The sequence below is a fragment of the Peromyscus leucopus genome, chromosome 16_21 (assembly GCF_004664715.2).
Source record: "Peromyscus leucopus breed LL Stock chromosome 16_21, UCI_PerLeu_2.1, whole genome shotgun sequence".
Lineage (NCBI taxonomy): Eukaryota > Metazoa > Chordata > Mammalia > Rodentia > Cricetidae > Peromyscus > Peromyscus leucopus.
Window position 1 is genome coordinate 5,727,574 of NC_051084.1, and position 23,035 is coordinate 5,750,608.

The 23,035-nt window shown below is 45.8% G+C and overlaps 1 protein-coding gene across 2 annotated transcripts in view; it reads left to right on the forward strand.

The window, feature by feature from the left end:
• Ubr2 (ubiquitin protein ligase E3 component n-recognin 2) overlaps positions 1-23,035 on the forward strand; it is an 88,467-nt gene that overhangs the window by 49,859 nt on the left and 15,573 nt on the right. For both annotated transcript variants that reach the window (XM_028887178.2, XM_028887179.2), the window contains exons 25-40: positions 5-159; positions 3,170-3,272; positions 6,308-6,417; positions 6,512-6,592; positions 7,219-7,397; positions 8,045-8,244; positions 9,089-9,182; positions 9,721-9,882; positions 11,584-11,687; positions 13,402-13,480; positions 15,851-15,999; positions 16,625-16,680; positions 16,839-16,935; positions 17,105-17,172; positions 18,401-18,536; positions 19,361-19,451. In XM_028887178.2, coding sequence (XP_028743011.1) covers positions 5-159; positions 3,170-3,272; positions 6,308-6,417; positions 6,512-6,592; positions 7,219-7,397; positions 8,045-8,244; positions 9,089-9,182; positions 9,721-9,882; positions 11,584-11,687; positions 13,402-13,480; positions 15,851-15,999; positions 16,625-16,680; positions 16,839-16,935; positions 17,105-17,172; positions 18,401-18,536; positions 19,361-19,451 — 1,864 coding nt within the window. The remainder of the gene's footprint in view (positions 1-4; positions 160-3,169; positions 3,273-6,307; positions 6,418-6,511; positions 6,593-7,218; positions 7,398-8,044; positions 8,245-9,088; positions 9,183-9,720; positions 9,883-11,583; positions 11,688-13,401; positions 13,481-15,850; positions 16,000-16,624; positions 16,681-16,838; positions 16,936-17,104; positions 17,173-18,400; positions 18,537-19,360; positions 19,452-23,035) is intronic.

Sequence of the window (23,035 nt, forward strand, 5' to 3'; positions counted from 1 at the left end):
CTAGCACTTCCTCCTCCGGCTCTGCCTCCGTTCTGCCCCCTGTTTGCGAGTCTGGTTAACCTTCTGCAGTGTGACGTCATGCTGTACATCATGGGAACAATACTGCAGTGGGCCGTGGAGCACCATGGGTCTGCCTGGTCGGAGTCTATGCTGCAGAGGGTAGGTTTGCTAGCCTTCAGTTTTCTGTGCCTGAGAAAGTCTGTCTCAGCACACAGAAAAGTGAGGACCACGTGATAGTTCATGACCTCCTCTTGTCTCTGATGAACCAACCATGTGCATACTGATATTTTTATACCAGGTGGTTATGGTTAACTGGGTCCCATCAGCCAGACTGACTCAGTCTCTTGATCCCAGCCTTTGCAAAGTCTGGGATCCTGACAGTGTAGATGCTTTCACGCCTGTTCCTCATTTGAAGAACCTTTAGCTCGTCAGTGTCTGTATTTCACCGATAAAGACACTGGGGCGTGGACACTTGGGTTCCTGTAACTAAAAGGTGGTCAGTGCAGAGCTGGCTCTGCTTGTCAGTCTGCCGTCCTCAGATCCACACGCGCTCCATGAGCAGCTGTGGTCTGTCCACTGTGTCTGGGAGAACTGAGTCTCAGCGAGGTCCACTCAACCTCAGATCCACACGCGCTCCGTGAGCAGCTGTGGTCTGTCCACTGTGTCTATGGGAACTGAGTCTCAGTGAGGTTCATTCAACCTCAGATCCACACGCGCTCCGTGAGCAGCTGTGGTCTGTCCACTGTGTCTATGGGAACTGAGTCTCAGTGAGGTGCACCCAACCTCAGATCCACACACGCTCCGTGAGCAGCTGTGGTCTGTCCACTGTGTCTATGGGAACTGAGTCTCAGCGAGGTCCACTCAACCTCAGATCCACACGCGCTCCGTGAGCAGCTGTGGTCTGTCCACTGTGTCTATGGGAACTGAGTCTCAGCGAGGTCCACTCAACCTCAGATCCACACACGCTCCGTGAGCAGCTGTGGTCTGTCCACTGTGTCTATGGGAACTGAGTCTCAGCGAGGTCCACTCAACCTCAGATCCACACGCGCTCCGTGAGCAGCTGTGGTCTGTCCCCTGTGTCTGGGAGAACTGAGTCTCAGTGAGGTTCATTCAACCTCAGGTCCACACGCACTCCGTGAGCAGCTGTGGTCTGTCCCCTGTGTCTGGGAGAACTGAGTCTCAGCGAGGTCCACTCAACCTCAGATCCACACGCGCTCCGTGAGCAGCTGTGGTCTGTCCACTGTGTCTGGGGGACTGAGTCTCTGAGGTCCATCTAACTCCCTGCTCCTCCACTGGTGACGTCATTGTTGTTCAGTCAGTAGAATGCCCACTCTGTATGTACAACCAGGACGTATAGCCTCAGAACTCTGGAGCAAAGCTGTGTTTCCAGGCTAAATAGATGCAGGCGCTGTCTCTGAGGGCTTCCCAGCCAGAATATCATGTAAAAGCAGAAAGGCCAAGGATTCAAATGCAGGCAAGCCTTCCTCTAACGGCTGCCATTCTCAGACTGTCTCAGCAGTCTGCCGTGTATCGTGGGTTAAGGTGTGTGGATACTTCACCCTCCCCTTTATAAGCACGCAGGCAGCTGTGCTATCCTGGAGATTGCCACTGTCGTGGGAGAAAACGTCCGTGGGGACTGATGAAGCCAGAATGAATGGTGTTCGTCCTGTACGCAGATCTGTCATCAGGCGTTGCCCTGATGGAGGGGAAGCTAGAGCACCTCACACATCCCCTTCATCCTTGGAAGCAAGATAAGACTAGTGAGCCACAGAGCATAGACTCAGTGCGTCAGGTTCCTCCAGACACACGTGAGGATGCGAGCCAGTGGGGGACTGTAAATGTGTAATACACATGTGAGGATGTGAGCCAGTGGGGAACTGTAAATGTGTAATACACATGTGAGGATGTGAGTCAGTGGGGAACTGTAAACATGTAATACACATGTGAGGATGTGAGCCAGTGGGGAACTGTAAACATGTAATACACATGTGAGGATGTGAGCCAGTGGGGAACTGTAAACATGTAATACACATGTGAGGATGTGAGTCAGTGGGGAACTGTAAACATGTAATACACATGTGAGGATGTGAGCCAGTGGGGAACTGTAAATGTGTAATACACATGTGAGGATGTGAGTCAGTGGGGAACTGTAAACATGTAATACACATGTGAGGATGTGAGCCAGTGGGGAACTGTAAATGTGTAATACACATGTGAGGATGTGAGTCAGTGGGGAACTGTAAACATGTAATACACATGTGAGGATGTGAGCCAGTGGGGAACTGTAAATGTGTAATACACATGTGAGGATGTGAGCCAGTGGGGAACTGTAAACATGTAATACACATGTGAGGATGTGAGCCAGTGGGGAACTGTAAACATGTAATACACATGTGAGGATGTGAGCCAGTGGGGAACTATAAACGTGTAATACACATGTGAGGATGTGAGTCAGTGGAGAACTGTAAACGTGTAATACACATGTTTATAAGCGTGTAATACACTGTGGCCTTCAAGATAAAAGTATCTCTAGTTCAAATGGTAGAGATTTAGTCTTTACACAGTCTGGAGAGATGGCCCTGGCTGCTCTCGGAAGACTAGGGTTCGGTTCCCTGCACCCACATGGTGGCTCACAACTGTCTGGAACTCTAGCTTCAGGAGATCTGACACCCTCTTCTGAGTTCCTGGAGCACCAGGCACATGGTACACTGCCATACATGAAGTCAGACACTCAGACACATGAACCCAATGGAGACGACCGACAACTAGACATTATTAGGATGAGTAAGTGCGGGTCAGATGCCTAAAGTCTTGGATTTGGCCACCTGGTTAGATTTCTTTTTTTTTTTCAAGGCTGTAGTATAGGCACGAGACAAGCTGGAAATTGCGTACACGCATACACTGCTTGTCACAGCAGCAGCTGGAGAGAACCCTGAGAATTCACACTTGAGAGCTCTTCCTAGCTGAAATGGGAATTTGTGTCTTTGCCAGGAATTCTCTGTTAAGATACAAACTTGACCTCTGACTGAATAAACAGTTGAGATTTGTTTTCATCATGTTTAGTCTCTGGCTTGTCCTTTTTTAATAGTAAATATTTTTGTTCTTTTTTAACTACTTCTATCTTGGTTTTTCTGTTTTTATTTTCTAAACATGAGACTTTTTGCTTGAGGTGCTGCATTTGATCGGGATGGCCCTCCGAGAAGAGAAGCACCATTTGGACAGTGCCATGGAAGGGCACGTGGAGACATTCACCTTCACTCAGAAGATTTCAAGTATGTGGAGTCTTTCCATCTGTTCACATTGCACTCGCTGAGTGATTTTAAATAGTGACTCATAACTGCTATTACATGACGAGTTCTAAATGGTTATACTGAATTCAGGTGTTGAAGGCTGCCTTGTCCATCTGTGAAATGATGCTGTATTAGATCCCAGGAGAAAAAAACTCTTTGGGACTGTATATTAGAGACACTGGAGCTGGATGATAGTGTCACTGCATCCTAACAAAACTATTTAGGGTCTGTGCATGCTTTAGTACACATATGTTAACCCACAAACAACAGAAAATAATGTGGTGTTGTTAGCTTGAAAACTGGTGTGACCGATCACTTCTCATCCTTTTGAGATTCAAGTGAACTTGGTCCAGAGGCTCCCCAGAGGAATCGATTACTGTGTGGTCCCTATATGAAATTGGTGTCACACATATATTTACCTCTAGGATGTACTTACACTTGGATAAACACAAGAATGTCAGCATTTCACCTTTATTATTGCTCTTAGCTTACAAAAACATGGGGGTAGGGGGCCGTGTCTGCAGTGGTCAGAATCAGAAGGTTAGCTGGAGGAGACTGGATTCTAGCTTTATATAAAGAAATTTGCCGGGCGTGGTGGCGCACGCCTTTAATCCCAGCACTTGGGAGGCAGAGGCAGGCGGATCTCTGTGAGTTTGAGGCCAGCCTGGTCTACAGAGGGAGTTCCAGGACAGCCAGGAATGTTACACAGAGAAACCCTGTCTCGAAAAAAACCAAAAAAAAAAAAAAAAAAAAAAAGAAAGAAAGAAATTGACAGCTGGGCAGTGGTGGCACATGCCTTTAATCCCAGCACTCGAGAAGCAGAGACAGATGAATTTCTGTGAGTTCAAAGCCAGCCTGGTCTACAAAGTGAGTTTCAGGATAGGCTCCAAAAGCTACACACAGAAACCCTGTTTCCAAAAAAAAAAAAAAAAAAAAAATTGACTTTTTTGTTGTTGCTGTTTATTTTTATTTTTTTTTTTGTTTTTTTTTTTGTTTTTTGAGACAGAGTTTCTCTGTGTAGCTTTGCGCCTTTCCTGGGACTCACTTGGTAGCCCAGGCTAGCCTCGAACTCACAGAGATCCGCCTGGCTCTGCCTCCCGAGTGCTGGGATTAAAGGCGTGCGCCACCACCGCCCGGCCTGCTGTTTATTTTTGAATAATGTGACTTTTTAAAGGGCCAGGGAAAAGTTGTTTTGTGACTTTTTATTTTTAAATTTTTCAAGCAATCCTGAGTTTAATCCTCAGTAATACACACATACAATATCAATTTTTTCAAGATATATATACATTTACATATTAGCTGTGTGTGATATATGTACTCATACATTTTATATATATATATGAGAAACAGAAGCTGAAAGACTTATGTAGTAATGGCCATATACATACCCCCAGACTTTACCAGTTAATACTTTGTATGTTTGTGACAAGCTATGTAGTTTGTCCTAGCTGTCCTGGAACTTCCTTAGTAGACCTGGTTGGCCTTGAACTCACAGAGGTCCTCCTGCCTCTGCCTCCCAAGTGCTGGGACAAAGACGTGCACCACCACATCTGGCAATACTTCACTCCTTTTTTCCGTCCTCTTCCCCCAGACAGGGTTTCTTGGCTGTTCTGAAATAGACCAAGCTGGCTTCAAACTCACAGAGATCTGCCTGCCACTGCCTTACGTTACTCTTGAAGGTTGCAACTATGAATCTCTACTGTTTAGGATTTTTCAAATTATATCATGTGGATTTTGTATAGTCATTCATATTTTTTGGATCAGATTGTGCCATTTTCTGCCCATGATAGCCCACACATTCGGTTTCTGTATTTCTCTCTGCTCCCAAAGATGATTAGGCTCAACCTGTGCCTTTCCTGCCTAGCTCATCAGCAGCCATTTGCTGAGGTGTTTCTGGGTGAACTCATGTGCTGGGATGGGAGCTAGGAATTCCTGGGTTGAAAGGATTATTTCTGTAACTTCTACATTTCTTTTAAGTGGTGGTGAGAATATTTCATTGCCCTGTAAGAGAAGGGTAGGACCAAGAAGTGGTCCTGTGTTGGATATTTGCTCACACTGTGAACCCCGAGTTAGCATTTGCATTAATTAAATAAAATTAACCTTGGGTCAGGAGGCTGAGTTAGCAACTAGTTTACAGGAAGTAATCCTAGAGCATCAGAGGCGTCTGGAAGAGGGAGAGCAATGCACCAGAAGGAGTATGGGGATTTGAAGTGGAAGGACGCTCTGTTTGGGAGACGCCAGCAAGGTTAGCTAGGTGCTACTCAGCCTCTCTGAGCTGGCAGGTTTTCACCCAGCCTTTGAATCTCGAGTTTTATTTATAAATAGAACGATAGAGATTTAGTTAAAGCTACCTTTAACTATAGCATCAGAGCTGGTGCCTGTGGGAACAGAATTCCCGCCAGGCTGCGACCTGAGGCCAGGAGAGAAGCAGGCTGGTAACTGCGGAGCTGCAGTTGCTAGCTGAGACAGATGAAGGTGCAGCCTCTGTGCTAAGATAAGCAGCAGTCCTGTTTGTCATGGCATGTCTGGTTTCCTCCTTTGCACCCATGCATGTGGTAAGAGCAGAGGTAGAAGCTGCCTCTGCCCACTGCACATGTGCTGTGCTCTTCATAGGCACCAGCCTTTCTGTGTTCTCTCTCTACCCGCATTTCCCATGAGTTCTCATCCTGCCTTCTGCCTTCTTCGGCAACGATGCTTTTTGTTTTCCAATAACCACACCAAAAAACCTCGCTGAGTCCAGTCATCATCTGATCATTATAAGGTGTCAGTTACAGGGGATGAGTCCCAAGGGCTGGTTAGCCCGCTAGTCAAGCCAGTCACTGAACTCCAGGCCCAGTGAGAGATACTGTCTCAAAACATAAGGTAAAGAACAACAGAGGAGGCCCGCCCAGACACACACAAGACCGTCTGAGCGCGGTCAGATGATGGGCGGCAGGTGTGGTGCGCAGTTCAGTCCTCGGCAGGGGTAAGTGCTGTGCAGTGTGAGTGTGCTTAGGCCTTTTACTTCTCTTTCCTAGAACCTGGTGATGCACCCAACAACTCCCCAAGCATCCTAGCGATGCTGGAGACATTGCAGAACGCTCCCTCCCTGGAGGTCCACAAAGACATGATTAGGTGGTTGTTGAAGGTAACATTTCCACATTGCTTTGTGTCTTGTGAGAAACATTAAATACTTGTTATTTGTAATAGCATTTCATCAGGATAACAGATTTTTTTTTCAGATGTTTAATGCAATTAAGAAGATAAGAGAGAGTTCCTCCACCAGTCCTGTGTCAGAGGCAGAAGGAACCATAATGGAAGAGGTAAGAAAAAGCAAGCTAAGACAGACAGTGGTGGCGCACGCCTTTAATCCCAGCACTTGGAAAGCAGAGGCAGGTGGATCTCTGAGTTCTAGGCCAACCTGGTCTACAGAGTGAGTTCCAGGATAGCCAAGGATATGCAGAGAAACTCTGTCTGGGGAAAAAAACAACAACAAAAGAACAAGCTAGAGCCAGGCACGCCAGCATATTCCATTAGCCCCAGCACTCAGAAGCAGAAGCAGGTGGAGCTCTGAGTTTGAGCTTAGCCTAGTCTACATAACTTGTTCCAGGTCAGCCAAGACTGTTACATATTAAAACTGTATCTCCAAAAAAAAAGAAGGTAGACTAATAATACTAAAACTTTAGTAGGTTAGTATGAACAAATTAAGTTTCTCTGCAGCAAGTCAGTAGTTGATATTATTCACAAAGGTTAAATTCCAGAAGATGCGTTTACTAACTTATAGCAATTTTCTAGTTTGTCTTTTCCCTTAGCATCTTAGATTGCCTCTTGCATTTATATAAGAAGATGGTGGCATGTATCTTAGTTAATGCCTACAATGCAGATGCTTTGCTTAGGGGGAAAGACAGTCTGGCCTTTAAGACTCTAACTGAATGGAGCATCATTCCAGAGCTCAAGAGACAAAGACAAAGCAGAGAGGAAAAGGAAAGCAGAGATTGCTAGACTGCGCCGCGAGAAGATCATGGCCCAGATGTCGGAGATGCAGCGGCACTTCATTGATGAGAACAAAGAGCTCTTCCAGCAGACCATAGAGCTGGACGCCTCTGCCTCTGCCACTCTTGACAACAGGTAGACAAGATAATGGCCTTTAACACTTGACCATTGGTTCTTCCGTGTGCTTTTAATGCTGACGGAATTGAGTGGAAGTGTGGGTAATTTTGTGGCCTCCATTAAATGGTGTTCACTTCTAGGCCAGAGAAATAGCCCAAGGTCAGCTAGTAAACTGTGTACCAAACAAACAAGAATCTGAGTGTGCTCCCAGAACTCACAGAAAAAAGCCAAATGCTGGCACATGCTTGTAGTCCCAGTACTGGGGAGGTAGTGACAGGCAGGTCCCTCGGGCAGTGGCCAGACAGCCTAACCTAATCAGCAAGCCCCAGGCCAGTCAGAGGCCCTGCCACCTGGGGTTGACCTTTGGCCCCCACATACACACACAAAAGAGAAATGTCTAGCTCTGGGTAGTCTGTGTATCCACCTAGAACGTTATTTTCTACAGGGAACCTTTGACATTCAGGAGGGAATGAACACTGTAGGCTGGAATGTGCTGCAGGCAGATTGCTCTAAAGATTAGAGATGGTTTTAAGCACATGAAAGACTCCTACTACTTCCTGTTTAAAGACCACGGGTTCAACATGTACCACCTGGACTCTGTCATTTAATGATTATAGAGACACTTCCCAGGCTCATTCAGTATAGTCATAACCTTTTTATTGCAGCCCTCTGATTTCAGATACAGCGCTTACAGCATTGGGCCCCGCGCAGACCCAGGTCCCTGAGCAGAGACAGTTTGTCACCTGCATATTGTGTCAAGAGGAGCAAGAGGTCACTGTGGAGAGCAGGGCAATGGTCTTGGCAGCGTTTGTTCAAAGATCAACTGTACTGTCAAAAGACAGAACCAAATTCATCCAGGATCCAGGTCAGTTCCAGCTTTTGTATTGGATTGTAAGCCAGCGTCACTGACAAAAACATACAAGCAGCCTCCATGCCAGACATCCTGATTCACATCTGTAATCACTGCACTCGGAGGCTGAGGCCAGAGGTGGTTCTGAGTTCAAGGCCAGACAGGGCGATAATACGAGACTGTGTCTCGTATTTCTTAGCATTTCTTCTCGAAGCTCAGGGCATGAGGCATGATGGGGAATTGGAGTCTCTGGGCAACCAAAGCTTCAGCTAGATCATGATCCTTTATTATCCGGAGTGTGTATCAAAACTCATAGATGCTCAGGTCCCTATATAAGATGGTATAGTACTGGGACAGAGCTCAGGGGCTGAACACTTGCTGGGAATGGGGGTCTGGCTTCTGTCCACAGTACTAAGCAGGGAAACCCTGCTCAAATGCATAGAATTTGCATGTGACCTTGGGGAATCTTCCTAGATACTGGATCTCTAGGTTACAGTTTCGATGCTGTGTAAGGAGAGAGTGACAAGGACATAAGGCAGGTGTGTCAGGACCCATAGAGGGTTCCCCTGGACATTTGGTCTGCCTTCTGTGGACACCACAGATGTCCTGGGGATGGAGGGCCAGCTACCTAATGCACTTCCACCCTCACAGTTCAGGGCTGTTTGATTTCCACAGGTGATGAGATTACAAGAGTCTCAGTTTTTCAGTTACCAAAGGTTTGCCTAAGTTGGTGATATCTAAAGTCAGAGTAAATTAGCATTTCATCACCCAGGTCTTTACAAATCTAAGGACGCACGTTGATCATAGGAAAGATAAATGCTTAGAGTTTTGTTTTGTTTTTGTTTGTTTTGTAATGCAGAAAATTATGATCCATTATTCATGCACCCTGATCTGTCTTGCGGAACACACACTGGCAGCTGTGGGCACGTTATGCATGCCCATTGTTGGCAAAGGTAAGTTATATTCTTACATTACTCAAAAGAAGCCATGTGAAGGCTCAAAATTGACTTTTAAAGCAAAGGACATTTCATTCTGAGGGTGGGGATAAAAAGAACTAAAGATGCTAGCAAACTTCTTATATATTTGACTAATATAAGTACGTACTTTGTAATGAATGTAAAGGATTAATAAGAAACTTCTAGAGTGTCGGATACATTTTAATGTAGCTTTGTATCAAAATCTCCTTGATACCAGCCCTGAGAAAATGGCCAGTGAGAGCACCGAGAAGAGACTCTTCCCACTCTTGAAAGCTTATTAGAGCAGTCAGGTTTTGTTGTTGTTGTTGATGATGATGATGATGTTTCTGTGTTAAGACTCCAAATCCACTTTGAAGAGTAAAATTGCTCTTCAGGTCCAGCTGCCTGTGTCTGAGACAGTTCGGTTTAGTTCAGGTTTTTAATTGTTTGAAAGAAGCATGACTCCGACTGCGGCTGCCTGCACTCCTGCCGCCGTGGCTCCGTGGGTGCTGACCCCTCTTCTCTAATTGTGAAGGTATTTCGACTCCGTTCAAGCTAAGGAGCAGCGGAGGCAGCAGCGGCTGCGCCTGCACACCAGCTATGACGTGGAGAACGGCGAGTTCCTCTGCCCGCTCTGTGAGTGCCTGAGCAACACCGTGATCCCCCTGCTGCTCCCCCCGAGGAATGCTTTCAGCAGGTGAGCTCAGGGCGGCAGAGGTTTGCTTTGTAGATGGTGGTGGAGGAGGGAGACTCGGCTCTGGGAAACTGCATAATGCCCCCCAGATAACCTTCTGGACGTGTTATCCAGTCACTTCTCCTAGCAGATCTGTGGAGTTTGATTGAGATCCTTAAAAGGGAACAAGCCAAAATACAACTTTTATTTCTGGAGCTCCTACTTTAGAGATGTTCCCTCATACTTCCCAAAGACCTCAGTCTGTTGTTGAGTGTGGTATCGCATACCTTTAGTCCAACATTGGAGAGGCAAAGGAGGTTAGATCTCTGTGAGTTCTAGACCTGGCCGCACAGTAAGACTCTATCTTAAAAAAACATACAAACTCTTCTGCTCTCCATATGTTTACATGGCACACACAGGCACACACACCATACACATCCACAGTAAATAAAATTAAAAGTGATTGAGTGCTAGAGAGATGGCCTAGCCATTAAGAACACTGCTGCTCTTCCAGAGGACCCGGGTTCAAGTAAATCTTTAAAAAATAACTATAAGTTTTTAACGTAAGTTTTATGGATATAAATTATCTCTTTCTGTGCAGTTCTTTGAATTCAGTTCAGAGCAGAGGCTGGGTTTTCTGTTCAGTTTAGGGACTCTGGCTTTGGCTTTGGCTTTGGTGCCATAAAACGTTTATAATTGTTGTCCGGTTCCCATTTCCTCTGTGCTCTGGAACCGCAAAGGCACATCCTGGTGCTATCCTACCTCTGTATTTGAACTAGGAAGTATCAAGTGCCTGTTCAGTCAGTTCTACCTGTGACTTTGGTGGCTAGTTTGGGTTCTTTCTCATGGTTGTTAATGATGGCATATGCTGTGGATATCGCTCTGTATAAATAAACACTGATTGGCCAGTAGCCAGACAGGAAATATAGACAGGACTAACAGGAAGACAGAGAGGGAGGCTGCCTGGAGCCGCGCCAAGACAAACAAGATGTAAGGTACCAATAAAAGTATAGATTAATAAAAATGGGCTAAATATAAGAGTAAGAGCTAGACAATGATAGGCCTGAACTAATGGCCAAGCAGTTTAAATAATATAAGCGTCTGTGTGTTTATTTTATAAATGGGCTCCGGGACTGGCGGGACTTGGTGTGGGACCCAAAAAAAAAAAAGCTCTCCAACTACAGGCATAGCCATAAGTGAAGGATGGTATAGGACAGTTTGGGATCTGACATAACTGAGTTCAAGGCTCAGCTCTGCCCCTCAGGACCTAAGTCAGGCTGCGTGGCTCATTGTCCCTGTTTATAACATGGGCACAGTTATACACAGGTGTATTTGGAGGATCAGATGGGATGCTGCGGGCATCTTACAGTAAGGGCATTGCTAAGCTTGTCACTGAGCATGTGGTGAAGGTTTGTGGAGGTGGTAACTGTGAGACTTAAGTTCTGCCATATTTCATTACTAAAAATAAGTGACACTTTCTATGATAGCGCCATCATTGATCAGTATAACTTCATTTCTGTTGGTCAGTGTCTTCTGAGTTCTTGGCTTCCATTGCTGGCATTAAACCCATAATCTCACACGTGTAGATGTCCCCAGTCCATCATGTGACAGTGGGAGGACAACTTTTGGGCGTCTGTTCTCTCCTGCCACCGTGTGGCTCTAGGATTGACTTGGGTAATTAAACTAACCAATAAAGAATTAAGCGTTCTCTGTAATCTCTTCTAGGAGGTTAAATTTTTCAGACCAACCAGATCTGACACAGTGGATTAGAACACTATCTCAGCAGGTAAAAGCATTGCAGATGTTGAGGAAAGAAGAAAATGCCTCTGGTAAGTGCTGGAAACGATTGTGTGTGTGTGTGTGTGTGTGTGTGTGTGTGTGTGTAGTGTGTGTGTGTGTGTGTGAGAGAGAGAGAGAGAGAGAAGGAGGGAGGGAGGGAGGTGGTGTTTGTGTGTAAGTGTGTGTGTGTGTGTGTGTGTGTGTGTGTGTGTGAGAGAGAGAGGGAGGGAGGGAGGGAGGGAGGGAGGTGGTGTTTGTGTGTGTGGGGGGGGGGTGGTGTGTGTGTGTGAGAGAGTGTGTGTGTGTTCAATGTTCGTGCATGCCCATGCACATACTGTGGCGCACATATTGAGATCAGAAGAAACTTATAGGAGTTGGTTCTCCTACCATGTGGGTTACAAGTATCCAACTCAGGCCATCAGCCTTGGCAGCAAGTTCCTTTACCCACTGAACCATCTCACCAGCCCTGGTAACCTGCCTTCTTTTTCCTCTAAAGTGTAAGTTGATTGGAAAATGTGTCTCCAGACAAAATTGTTTATAAGTGTTTTAAAACGAGAGTCTAGAGAGATGGCTCGGTGATTCAGAGCACTGGCTGCTCCGGCAAAGGACCTGAGTTCAGTTCCCAGCACCCACATCACAGGTTTGCAGCTGCCTGTAACTGCGGGGATCCAACACCCTCTTCCAGCTCTGGCAACTACATGCACATCTGTATTCACTCAGAGACACACATACACACTCAGAGAAATAAAAAGGATATTTTTAAACATATGTAATAGGGGCTGGAGAGATAGCTCCGTGGTTAAGAACGCTGGTTGCTCTCTTAAAACATCTATATTCAGTAACCAGCACCTGCATGGTGGCTGTTTGTAATTCCAGTTCCAAGGAATCTAGCACACTCTTCTGACCTCAGTGGGGACCAGACACACACACGGTGCACAAACTTTCCTTGTAGGCAAAACACTCATGCACATAAATTAAAAATAAATCTTTTAAAAACTGTAAAGTCTGGGCATAGTGGCACACACCGTCAGTCCCAGCACTGGAGAGGCAGGGGCAGGCAGATCTCTGTGAGTTTAAGGTCAGGCAGAGTGACATGGTAAGACCCTGTCTCAAAAGAAATTAAAAGTATAGAAATAATAAAACCCCTTTCTATATATTTAAAAGTGAAACCTTCCATTTTAAAATTTGATATGCGCTAGTTATGGTGGCACGCACCTGTGATCGCGACACTGAGGAGACTAAGGCCGTCCTGGGCTACATGGCTAGACCCGGACTCCAGAAAACAGTGAAAATACGTAGCCTGATTCAGTCCACTTGTCTGTGCTGCAGGAAAGTACACTTGACTCCCCATTTTCTGAGAACACACAGCGTGTGTTTATAATAGCACTTCTGTCCGCCATTGATGGACTCCCTGCATGGGGAGACTGAGCGCCAGGGATAACGTCGTCGGTAGTTCCCGTGGCAGAACCCTGCTGTGCGCTCAGGGCCTCAGGGCCTGTGGGAAGTGTTGTGGCATGAGTCTGTCGTGACCACTCTCTCGGCCTTGTTCCACTTAGTGGCTGTACTGTGAGGGCAGCCCGAGCAGCTCTAGGCCGTGCACTGGTCAGCCACAGCAGCACTCGCTACCCTCTGGGGGGACGTTTGGCAGTTTGTAATAATGGGAATTGTCTTCAGGTTACTTGTTTGTTTGTATGTTTGTGTACGTGGCTGAAATACATAGATTGTGTTCTGCTGAATAATTATATAAACTGCCTATTTCTGCAGACACTTCCTCTTCAGAGACCATAGAAGACATGAGTGAGATACAGGTCCCAGAAGGCTTCCGGCCTGATTTTCATCCTGAGTGAGTATAAGACAGTCTTCCCTTTAAATCTAGCCCATTGGAAAAGGTAAGTGGGCTGTTGGTGGAGTGTGCCTCGGCAGGCCTGAGAGGGAAGTATTACCAGTGTTCATCTTGAGTTCTGAAGGTCAATTGCTGTATGATGTTAATTGTAGTAGACTAGCAAAACTGTAATAAGTGGGTCCCAACACCCTTGGGGCTCAAATGACTTTTTCTTTTTAAAGATTTATTTATTTACTATGTGTACAGTGTTCTGTCTGCATGCGTCCCTGCAGGCCAAAAGAGGGCACCAGATCTCTTCACAGACGGCTGTAAGCCACCATGTGGTTGCTGGGAATTGAACTCAGGACCTCTGGAAGAGCAGCCAGTGTGCTTAACCACTGAGCCGTCTCTCCAGCCCCTCAAATGATTCTTTCACAGAGGATGAATATCAGATATCCCGTGTATCAGATATTTGCATTACAATTCGTAACAGTAGCAAAATTACAGTTATGGAGTAGCAAGGAAATCCTTGTATGATGGGGGTCAGCAGCACACGAGGAACTGAAGTAAAGGGTCGCTGCGTTAGGGAGGGTGAGCACCACAGTGTAGAGGTTCCACCCTCTTGAGCGCCTGTGTCCTGATCCCCGACACACCATCACGACATCTAAATCCAGGCCTCTCAGCTTCCAGCCCACCAGGTCTCAGGCTTCTTCCTGATTGCCACTTTCCCTTAGACCCCCAAACTCTGGTTACCCAGGCTCCTTGGTCCCACTGTGCATTGTCTGTGAGGGAGCAGACTCCTTGACCTCTGTGGGCCTCCTTCTTCATCTGTAATGGGAAAGACTTCTTTTGGAGTCTGTGCCTCTCATGTGCAGAGGAACCAGTAAACAGACCTGGAAGGTCTAATGTGGAGAAGGCCTCAGGCCTCTGCTTGCTCTGCTTCCCCCGGGCCTGCTGTTTGGTCTTTTCTGAGACCAAACAGCGTACCCTCCATATTTTCCTTTTGCTCTTTCTGTGGCCCTATGCTGGATTTTGAACTCAACAGTACCTTATTGTCAGATAAGGTCATTTGGGGAAGGCGTTTTAAATCAGTGTCAGCTTTTGCATTGTGTGTTCTGAGTAATCCTCTGTGTGCTGACAGGACTCCATCCTGTAGCGGGTGCTCTCTCCTAGAGTACCCAGCTCCTTGTCTTTCTAAGCTTGCTTCTCTGTAAAGTGTGGTTGTTCCTGGGTGGGCCGGTGGTCCCGACCCAGGCCTGGCGCTTGCTTTCCCACGCCCAGACCTGTCAGCTATCCTCTGTCCTGGAGGCCTTGCTCCAGCACACAGCCTGTCTCCTGCCCAGGTCAGGACAGGGCATGGCTGTCCTGACAGCTGTCCTTGACTGTGTTCCGTTGGTTGGTTGGTTGGTTGGTTGGTTGGTTAGTGGTTGGTTTTTGAGACAGGGTCTCACAGTGTAGCTCTGGCTGGTTCCATACTCAAACTGGCACCTCGCCTTTGGGGGTGGCCATGCACTACCAGGTGGGGTTCTGTGTATCTGTTGAGAAACAAAGGACATTCTGACTCCTGTTCCTTGCCACGTAACTAGTTTGAACTCTTGGTATCTTTTCTTGTCTGGAATGTTTGAAGTGTCCTTCTGATGTCCCTTTCATGTGTCGTCTTAGTCACTGGACAGTTTTTATAACCCTTCCCTGCTGAGTCTCTGCGGTGTCTTGAGTTTCTCCCTTTGATGTGGCCCTCTGTTTGCTTAGATTGGCCTTCTTAGGCTGATCTCCTCTTAGTCTCAACAGGTATTCTGGCCTGGCTTCCTCTGCCCACTCGCCTGTCCACACTGGGAATTGAACCCAGAGCCTTGCTCACATACTCTGACTAAGCCATACCCCGTCCGGGTTTAGTTTCTTCTCACTGACTTAAGTGAATGTTTATGACACTTCCTTCCGTCTGTCTGCTTCTTGGGTAGCTATTTAACAGTGAACCATAGACACTCGGTGGGTACCTGCTGGGCAGGTCAGAGCTTGTTAAGTCTCACAGCAAGGTCAGTAGCCACCACCAGCTTTTGAACCAGGGCTCCCAGATGTCGGTGTTAGAGGAGCTTTCCTCCAAGATTCTGTTCTGGAAACTCCCGCGTCGGTGGCTGTGGGGGCATCGCTGAGAATCAGTCACAAGTCCCACACTTCAGACAGTAAATGGACCCGGTTGTCCCTTCTCCTTCAGCCCTGAGCCCTTCTCTGCTCATGCACAGAGCATAGCTCCCCTCAGTCAGGCACAGTGGCATACAGCCATCTCTGGAGAGATGAAAGGTTTGGTTGCAGCGCAGGACAGAGTGACTGAGACATGGAGCCATTTTATCCACGTGTGCAGCTTTTGAACTAAACCTATGCATGTTTACACAGGAACCCGTATTCGGATAGCATAAAAGAGATGCTGACAACATTTGGAATAGCTACTTACAAGGTGGGACTGAAGGTTAATCCCAATGACAAGGACCCCCGTGTGCCCATCATGTGCTGGGGGAGCTGCGCATACACCATCCAGAGCTTAGGTAAGACGCTCAGGGTTGTGCTTCCTTGAGTCACGGGGCGGTGATTAGAACCCTGTTTAGAAGCCGGTTGTGGTGACCCACTCCTTATCCTAGGGCGGAGGTAGGCAGATCTCCGGGGGTTTGAAGCCAGCCTGTCTGTATAGTTCCAGGACAGCCAGGACTTGAAAGTGAGACCCCTGCCATTAAAAAACAAAAACAGCCAGGCAGTGGTGGTGCACACCATTAATCCCAGCACTTGGGAGGCAGAGGCAGGTGGATCTCTGTGAGTTCAAGGTTAGCCTGGTCTACACAGAGAAACCCTGTCTCAAAAAAAAAAAAAAGAAAAAAGAAAGAAAGAAAAGATATAATAGAACTTATTTAAAAATGTACAAAGAAAGTAACTTTTAAGAAAATAACAAAATTGCCGGGCGGTGGTTGCGCACGCCTTTAATCCCAGCACTCGGGAGGCAGAGCCAGGCGGATCTCTGTGAGTTCGAGGCCAGCCTGGGCTACCAAGTGAGTCCCAGGAAAGGCGCAAAGCTACACAGAGAAACCCTGTCTCGAAAAACCAAAAAAAAAAAAAGAAAGAAAATAACAAAATATCCATGGCATTCAATTTACCTTCTTAACCATCTTTTATCTTTAGAAAGAATTTTGAGTGATGAAGAGAAGCCCCTGTTCGGGCCTCTGCCTTGTAGACTGGTAAGAGCATTCATTCCTCTCAGTAAAACCCGTTTTCTGTAAAGATGCCAAAGAACCTGTGTTTGTGGGCTGGCAGGACTTGCTTTTGTTTGTTTCATAGTCTATCTTTAGAAGGGGTCTGCTCCTTCTCTGGTAACTGTAAGACTTCTTTATTTCAGGACGACTGTCTCAGGTCTTTAACACGATTTGCAGCAGCACATTGGACTGTGGCGTCACTTCCTGTGGTACAAGGACACTTCTGTAAACTCTTCGCATGTGAGTGTTCCAGTGTCTGTGACCATCTATGTTCTGGCAACTTCTGGTCTTTGGGAATTTTCTTTGTAGGAGTCTAATGTCTCGGTTACAAATGAAGTGTTTTCTACGTGGTGCCTCTGCACTGATGCTGGCCTCTGAAGTGTGCTAATGTGTCCCCTTCCTTCTCTAGCCTTGGTGCCTAGTGACAGCTATGAAGACCTGCCGTGCATACTGGACGTCGACATGTTCCACTTACTGGTGCGTGTTTACAGTCTGCCTTGCGTCCTCCTCACTGCCCTCCCTCCACAGTGAGCACTGCCTTGGGCTTGAGGAGTCTCGAGCCAGAAAGGCCCAGGAGGTGCTCTGGCCACGGATTCTGCACAGCCATGTCTAGTTAGGTTCTGAGGAGCCCAGGGCTCGGGTCCGTCTGGGGGTCCTTCCTCTCTTACTTGGCTTTGTGGCTGAGATCTGTACAGCCGTCTGCTTTTACCCCACTAAGAGATAAAAACAGCACCACTGCATATGTGAACCTGGCATGGATGCAGCATCCATTTCGTGGTTTTGTGCATTTTAGGAAATCCGAGCAGCTCTAGCCCTGGGGTCACAATATTAATGGCAGACTGCCTCCCTCTCCTTTTTGTTCTCTTTAAATTAGGTATGTTCATTGTCAAAATAGTAGATTTCCCTATGAAATTTACAGATACACATTTCACATATTTTTATCATATTTGCAAATCCCTTCTACTTTCTGGGCCCTCCTCCTCTTTTTTTTTTTTTTTTTTTGGTTTTTTTGAGACAGGGTTTCTCTGCGTAGCTTTGTGCCTTTCCTGGATCTCACTCTGTAGACCAGGCTGGCCTCGAACTCACAGAGATCCGCCTGGCTCTGCCTCCCGAGTGCTGGGATTAAAGGTGTGCGCCACCACCGCCCGGCTTTTTTTTTTATCTAGATACACAGATGAAAGAAAACATGCTATATGTGCTCCATTTGTCCTTCTGGCCCACACACTTCATTTAGTGTGTCTGCTTCCATCCCTTTCTTTGTACCTGCCATCTCTTCAGTCTTAATGGCTGACTACTACCTGGTGTGTTTTCTTTATTCTACCTGGTGTGTTTTCTCCTTTCACTTTAAACAACAACATTTATTTGGCATGTGTGTTCCACAGCTCAAACATGGAGGTCACGTCCTCTGATCCCCACACCCTAGGGTGCATAAACGGAAAAATAAGTGTTAAGAAAATGCAAGGATTTCACATACGATTTTTTATCATTACCAGCAGTCTGTTCATAGGGCACCCACTGGATAAATGAAGTGATAGTAACAGGCCCTCCAGGCCCCTTCAGCCCCGGTCAGTCATTGAGCTGGTCCTGGTGGGTCTCAGGGTCCCCTTGTCCATCTTAAGTTTAAGTGGAGGGCTAAGATCCCAGGAAGAGCACAGAGGTGCGTGGCCTGGGGAGAGGCCTGTGCTGACGTTCTCTCCATGTCCAGGTGGGCCTGGTGCTGGCCTTCCCGGCCCTGCAGTGCCAGGACTTCTCGGGAAGCAGCCTCAGGACCGGAGACCTGCACATCTTCCATCTGGTCACCATGGCGCACATCGTACAGATCTTACTTACCTCATGTACAGGTAACTCCCAGTGCCCGTTTGTCAGCTTCTGGACTCTGAGCTTTCCCGGTTAGAAGCAAACACGTCTGGGAGAGCATTATCTGAATCACAGTCAGGTTACTTGCTCTTCCTGTTTGTCTTCTGTAAAAAGTTTTCAGTTCAGTTTCTTTCTGCTGTGAGAATCCCCTGCTGTATGAATGGTTGTGCTTTTCAGTTGAGTCCATTCATCTGTGAACGGCATAAAGTAAGCCCAGCTGAATGTTGTTTCAGAATGCCAGTTTTGTTTTAGCTCACATTTTGTTAGTGCCCCAGGGAGCTCATTCTCAAGCTATGTTTCCATTCAAGCATCCTGTTATTCAAACATTGCAAGACAGTGTGTGAGCTGATCGTCCCCACTGCATGGTGGCTGCAAGACAGTATATTAGTTAATCCTGCCCACATTGTAATGGCTGCCTCAGTGGTCAGATGGAGATCAGTACTGTGTGCACCCTTGAAAATAAAGTCCGGTGTGGGGCTGGAGAGATGGCTTAGAGGTTAAGAGCACCAACTGCTCTTCCAGAGGTCCTGAGTTCAATTCCCAGCACCCACATGGTGGCTCACAACCATCTGTAATGAGATTTAGCACCCTCTTCTGTATACATAATAAATAAATAAATAAATCTTTAAAAAATAAAATAAAGTCCGGTGTGTTCATAAGAATATCTTAAGATAAGATATTAATAATTAAGATAAGATAAGAGTAACAGACGTGGGAGTGTGTGGGTATGTCTGGGCGCGTGGCTGGTATACTTACCAGCCCTTTCAGCCACACCGCAGGAGTGGAGAGCACTGTCTTTGTCTTTCAGAGGAGAATGGCATGGATCAAGAAAACCCCACCGGGGAAGAGGAACTCGCTGTCCTCTCTTTGCACAACACCCTTCGCCAGTGTACTGGAAGGTGAGACCCCAGTCTTCAGGGGTACTTCCCACATGCCGGTGGGGGTCACCGGGGTCAGCATGAGAAAGCAGTGGGCTTGTTAGCTGGGGGAGGTCGGTGTGTGTTGCTGTGCCAAAGATCTAGGAGTGAGTGCCCACAGCCCTGACACAGCTGAGTCTCTGAGAGAAGGGGATAATGTCTGGACGCTCACTTGGTGGTGAGCCCTATATTCGCTCAGTAAGATGCCAACTCTGAAGATGCACTCTGAAGATGCTCTCCTAAACATAAGTTATCAGCTGGGCGGTGGTAGCAGCGGTGCCAGCGCACGCACGCCTTTAATCCCAGCACTCGGGAGGCAGAGCCAGGCGGATCTCTGTGAGTTTGAGGCCAGCCTGGGCTACCAAGTGAGTTCTAGGAAAGGCGCAAAGCTACACAGAGAAACCCTATCTCCAAAACAAAGCAAAACAAAAAGAACATAAGTTGTCTTATCAGCAATTTCAGAATGCAGATCAGATGAGCATAGTGTGTTTGTAAGATGATCCAAGAGCGACAGAAACACGGTCTGGTGTCACTGTGCCTTGGAATAGCAGTCTCTCTTAGGTCTTAACAATGTGTGTCAGGAACCTATGGGAATGTTTGTTCTGGGCTAGAGAGATAGACACAGTGAGGGGAAGTGCACAAACTCTATGAGCTGAGTTCGAATCCCAGCACCATGTGAAAAGCCCCGTGGGTGGTGGAGACAGGAGGATCACTGGGACTTGCTGGCCTCCAGCACAACTCCAGGCTCAGGAAAAGACCCTGCCTCAAAGTAATAAAAGGAGAGTGGTGGAGAGCAGGCACCCAACATCCTCTTCTGGCCCCTGAGCGCGCGCACACATTTGGACACACCACACAGGTACATACACACATTAAAGAAAAGCTCTTTAGTTAGCCCATCTGAGAACCTGCACTAATGAAGTAGTCTAACATACAGAAGAACTTATAGGGTATGTCCTGGTGTTATTAATGCCAGCAAGGAGCTGACAGTGATCCAGATATTTGTGTAGGGCATAGTTTGATGATCAGCGTGTTCTAAATACAGTGACTGGATTAAAAAGTACAGCAGGTATCATGATCTAGATAGCACGATAGTTTTAGACGTCACATAGTGCAGCTGTGTGAGACAGACCAGTGTGGAAGCAGTGCACAGAGTAATGTGTGGTGACCTAAGGTTCTGGAATAAGGGGGGGAGGGGTTTTTTGTTTTTTGTTTTTGTTTTGTTTTTTGTTTTTTGTTTTTTTTATTTTTTATTTTTTCCATCACAGGCAATTTATTTTGTTCTATTCATTCACAGTTAATACAGAAAACACTTGGAAACATTTCCATATAATGTTTGACACAGAAATCATCAAATAGAAGTATACAATGTTGACAGGAGGCAGTACATTTATAATTTATAACCCGAAATGTATTTATAAATTAGAAATGGAAAGATCTACAAATGGAATTATGAAGGTTCACCAAAGTCATTTAATCTGTCAGTTTCTCATTCATTTTTATGTCTTAATAATATTCTATTGTATGAATAAGCCACATTTTATTTCTCTCCAGTATTTGATAGCTATTTGAGTTGTTTTAACTTTTTTACTATTAGCAACACACTGCTGTAAACCTTCATGTACATGTTTCATAGGTGCACATTTTCAGTAGTTTGAGGATATATTCCTAAGGGTAGAATTGTTGAGTAACAGAGTAACAGTGTTTTGCATTTTGACCAACCACCAAACTATTTTGCCAAAGTGGCACACCATTTTACAATCTCACCAAATCCTTGTTTTTAAGGCTCTGATTTTTGTACAAAAGCATTCAATCATTCTGTCAGACCAAACCAGGAAAAGTAAGCTATAGTTCAGAGCTGTTCTATTCCATTTACTATGCAAAGCCATTCTTGGCGTTTGCAACTCTCAGCCCTTTTGAGTATTCTTGCAGTGTTCACCTTTTCCTCCACCACTTTTTTTCTTCTTTTTTTCTGGTTTATTTCTATCTATTACAAATGTATAAAAAATCCTCCATCAACGCTGCTGATAGCAGCAGAACCTTGAGAAATATACCTTTGGTTTGCCTCAGAAAAGGAACACATATTGCACTGTAAAGTTTATAAAATTGGCGCAAAACATTGTGATAATGTTACAATACCAGTTTTAAGAGTTCAGTGACTAATGGGGAGCCGATGGAATACATGCAGAACTGTGAAAGCGATCTCACTTAGCCAGCTGTACACGTAAGACTGTAAATCTACATTCAGATCATTTCTGAACTAAGACTATCATCTCAGTTTATCTGTTGAGGTCAACCAGGAAACCCTAGAATATACCTTGATTTTTGCAAAAAAAACAAAATAGGGGAGGGGTTTCTTCAGCATTTCAGTCCACGAGTAACAGTATCCTAACAGGCAAAGTGTTCTCTCACTGTCAACATAGAATGAACTGCTGCTGGAGGTCAACTTGGGCTTTAATTTGCATTAGCACTTACATGCATAGTAGTCCAAGTTGTTGACCTCATGACTTTTAAAAGTAACTCTAAAAAAGTAAAATGGCCCTTCTTGGAAGACTAAAGAAAGACATCCAGCCACAGTTGTAAAAAGTCTCATCAAAACAATATACCCTTTTATGAATTACGCCTCAATTAAAAAAAAAAGTAGCCCCAAATAAGAAGCAGCTCTGAAAAAGAAAATATAACTTAAGATATTTGAAAAAAACAAGGTGAATACAGGTTCAAAAGTAATTAAGATACATTTTCTTTTTTTTTTTTTTTTTTTTGGTTTTTCGAGACAGGGTTTCTCTGTGTAGCTTTGCGCCTTTCCTGGGACTCACTTGGTAGCCCAGGCTGGCCTCGAACTCACAGAGATCCGCCTGGCTCTGCCTCCCGAGTGCTGGGATTAAAGGCGTGCGCCACCACCGCCCTGCAAGATACATTTTCTTAAGGCTAGCTAGAATTAGGCTTTAAAGAATTCTACCATTTCAAGTTTACCACTAGTTACTAGATACCTATTTACAAACAAGATGTTCACCTTTTTTGTTCCTTTATCAAGAGAAAAATCTACCTTCAGACTATGAGGGTGGTGATGGGGAGGGACTAGAAAACAAGATTCAAACAATCCCATGCAAATATCACATTTTTCAAATGGAAGAACTCCAAACTTCACTAGAAGTTCCAATCACTAAGACACTTTCCATTGAAATGATTTAAGTACAACTACATGGCACCAAGGTTTAGGCCTAATGTAGGCCTGACAACCAAGTCCTTGTTTTCTGGAAGAAAGGCCTCAAAAGTCCCACTCAATTCCACATAACAATGCTTCAAAGATCAATTAGATTTTCCTTTCCTTAATATTTTTGTTTTTGACTTCTAATCTTAAAGACTAGATTAAAACTTAGCTCATTTCCAGAAGGCATTGCTTCCCTTTGCTCTATGAAAGAGTCCACCAAGACCTCTTCCTCAAAACCATCTAGCCCCCAGCCTCCAGCCTGTGCTTGTGATGCAACTTTCTCAACATCCTGAAAAGGTAATGTAGGTAAAATATGCTCATAAACATTAAAACTAGTTGTTAGAAAGACGTAACTAGC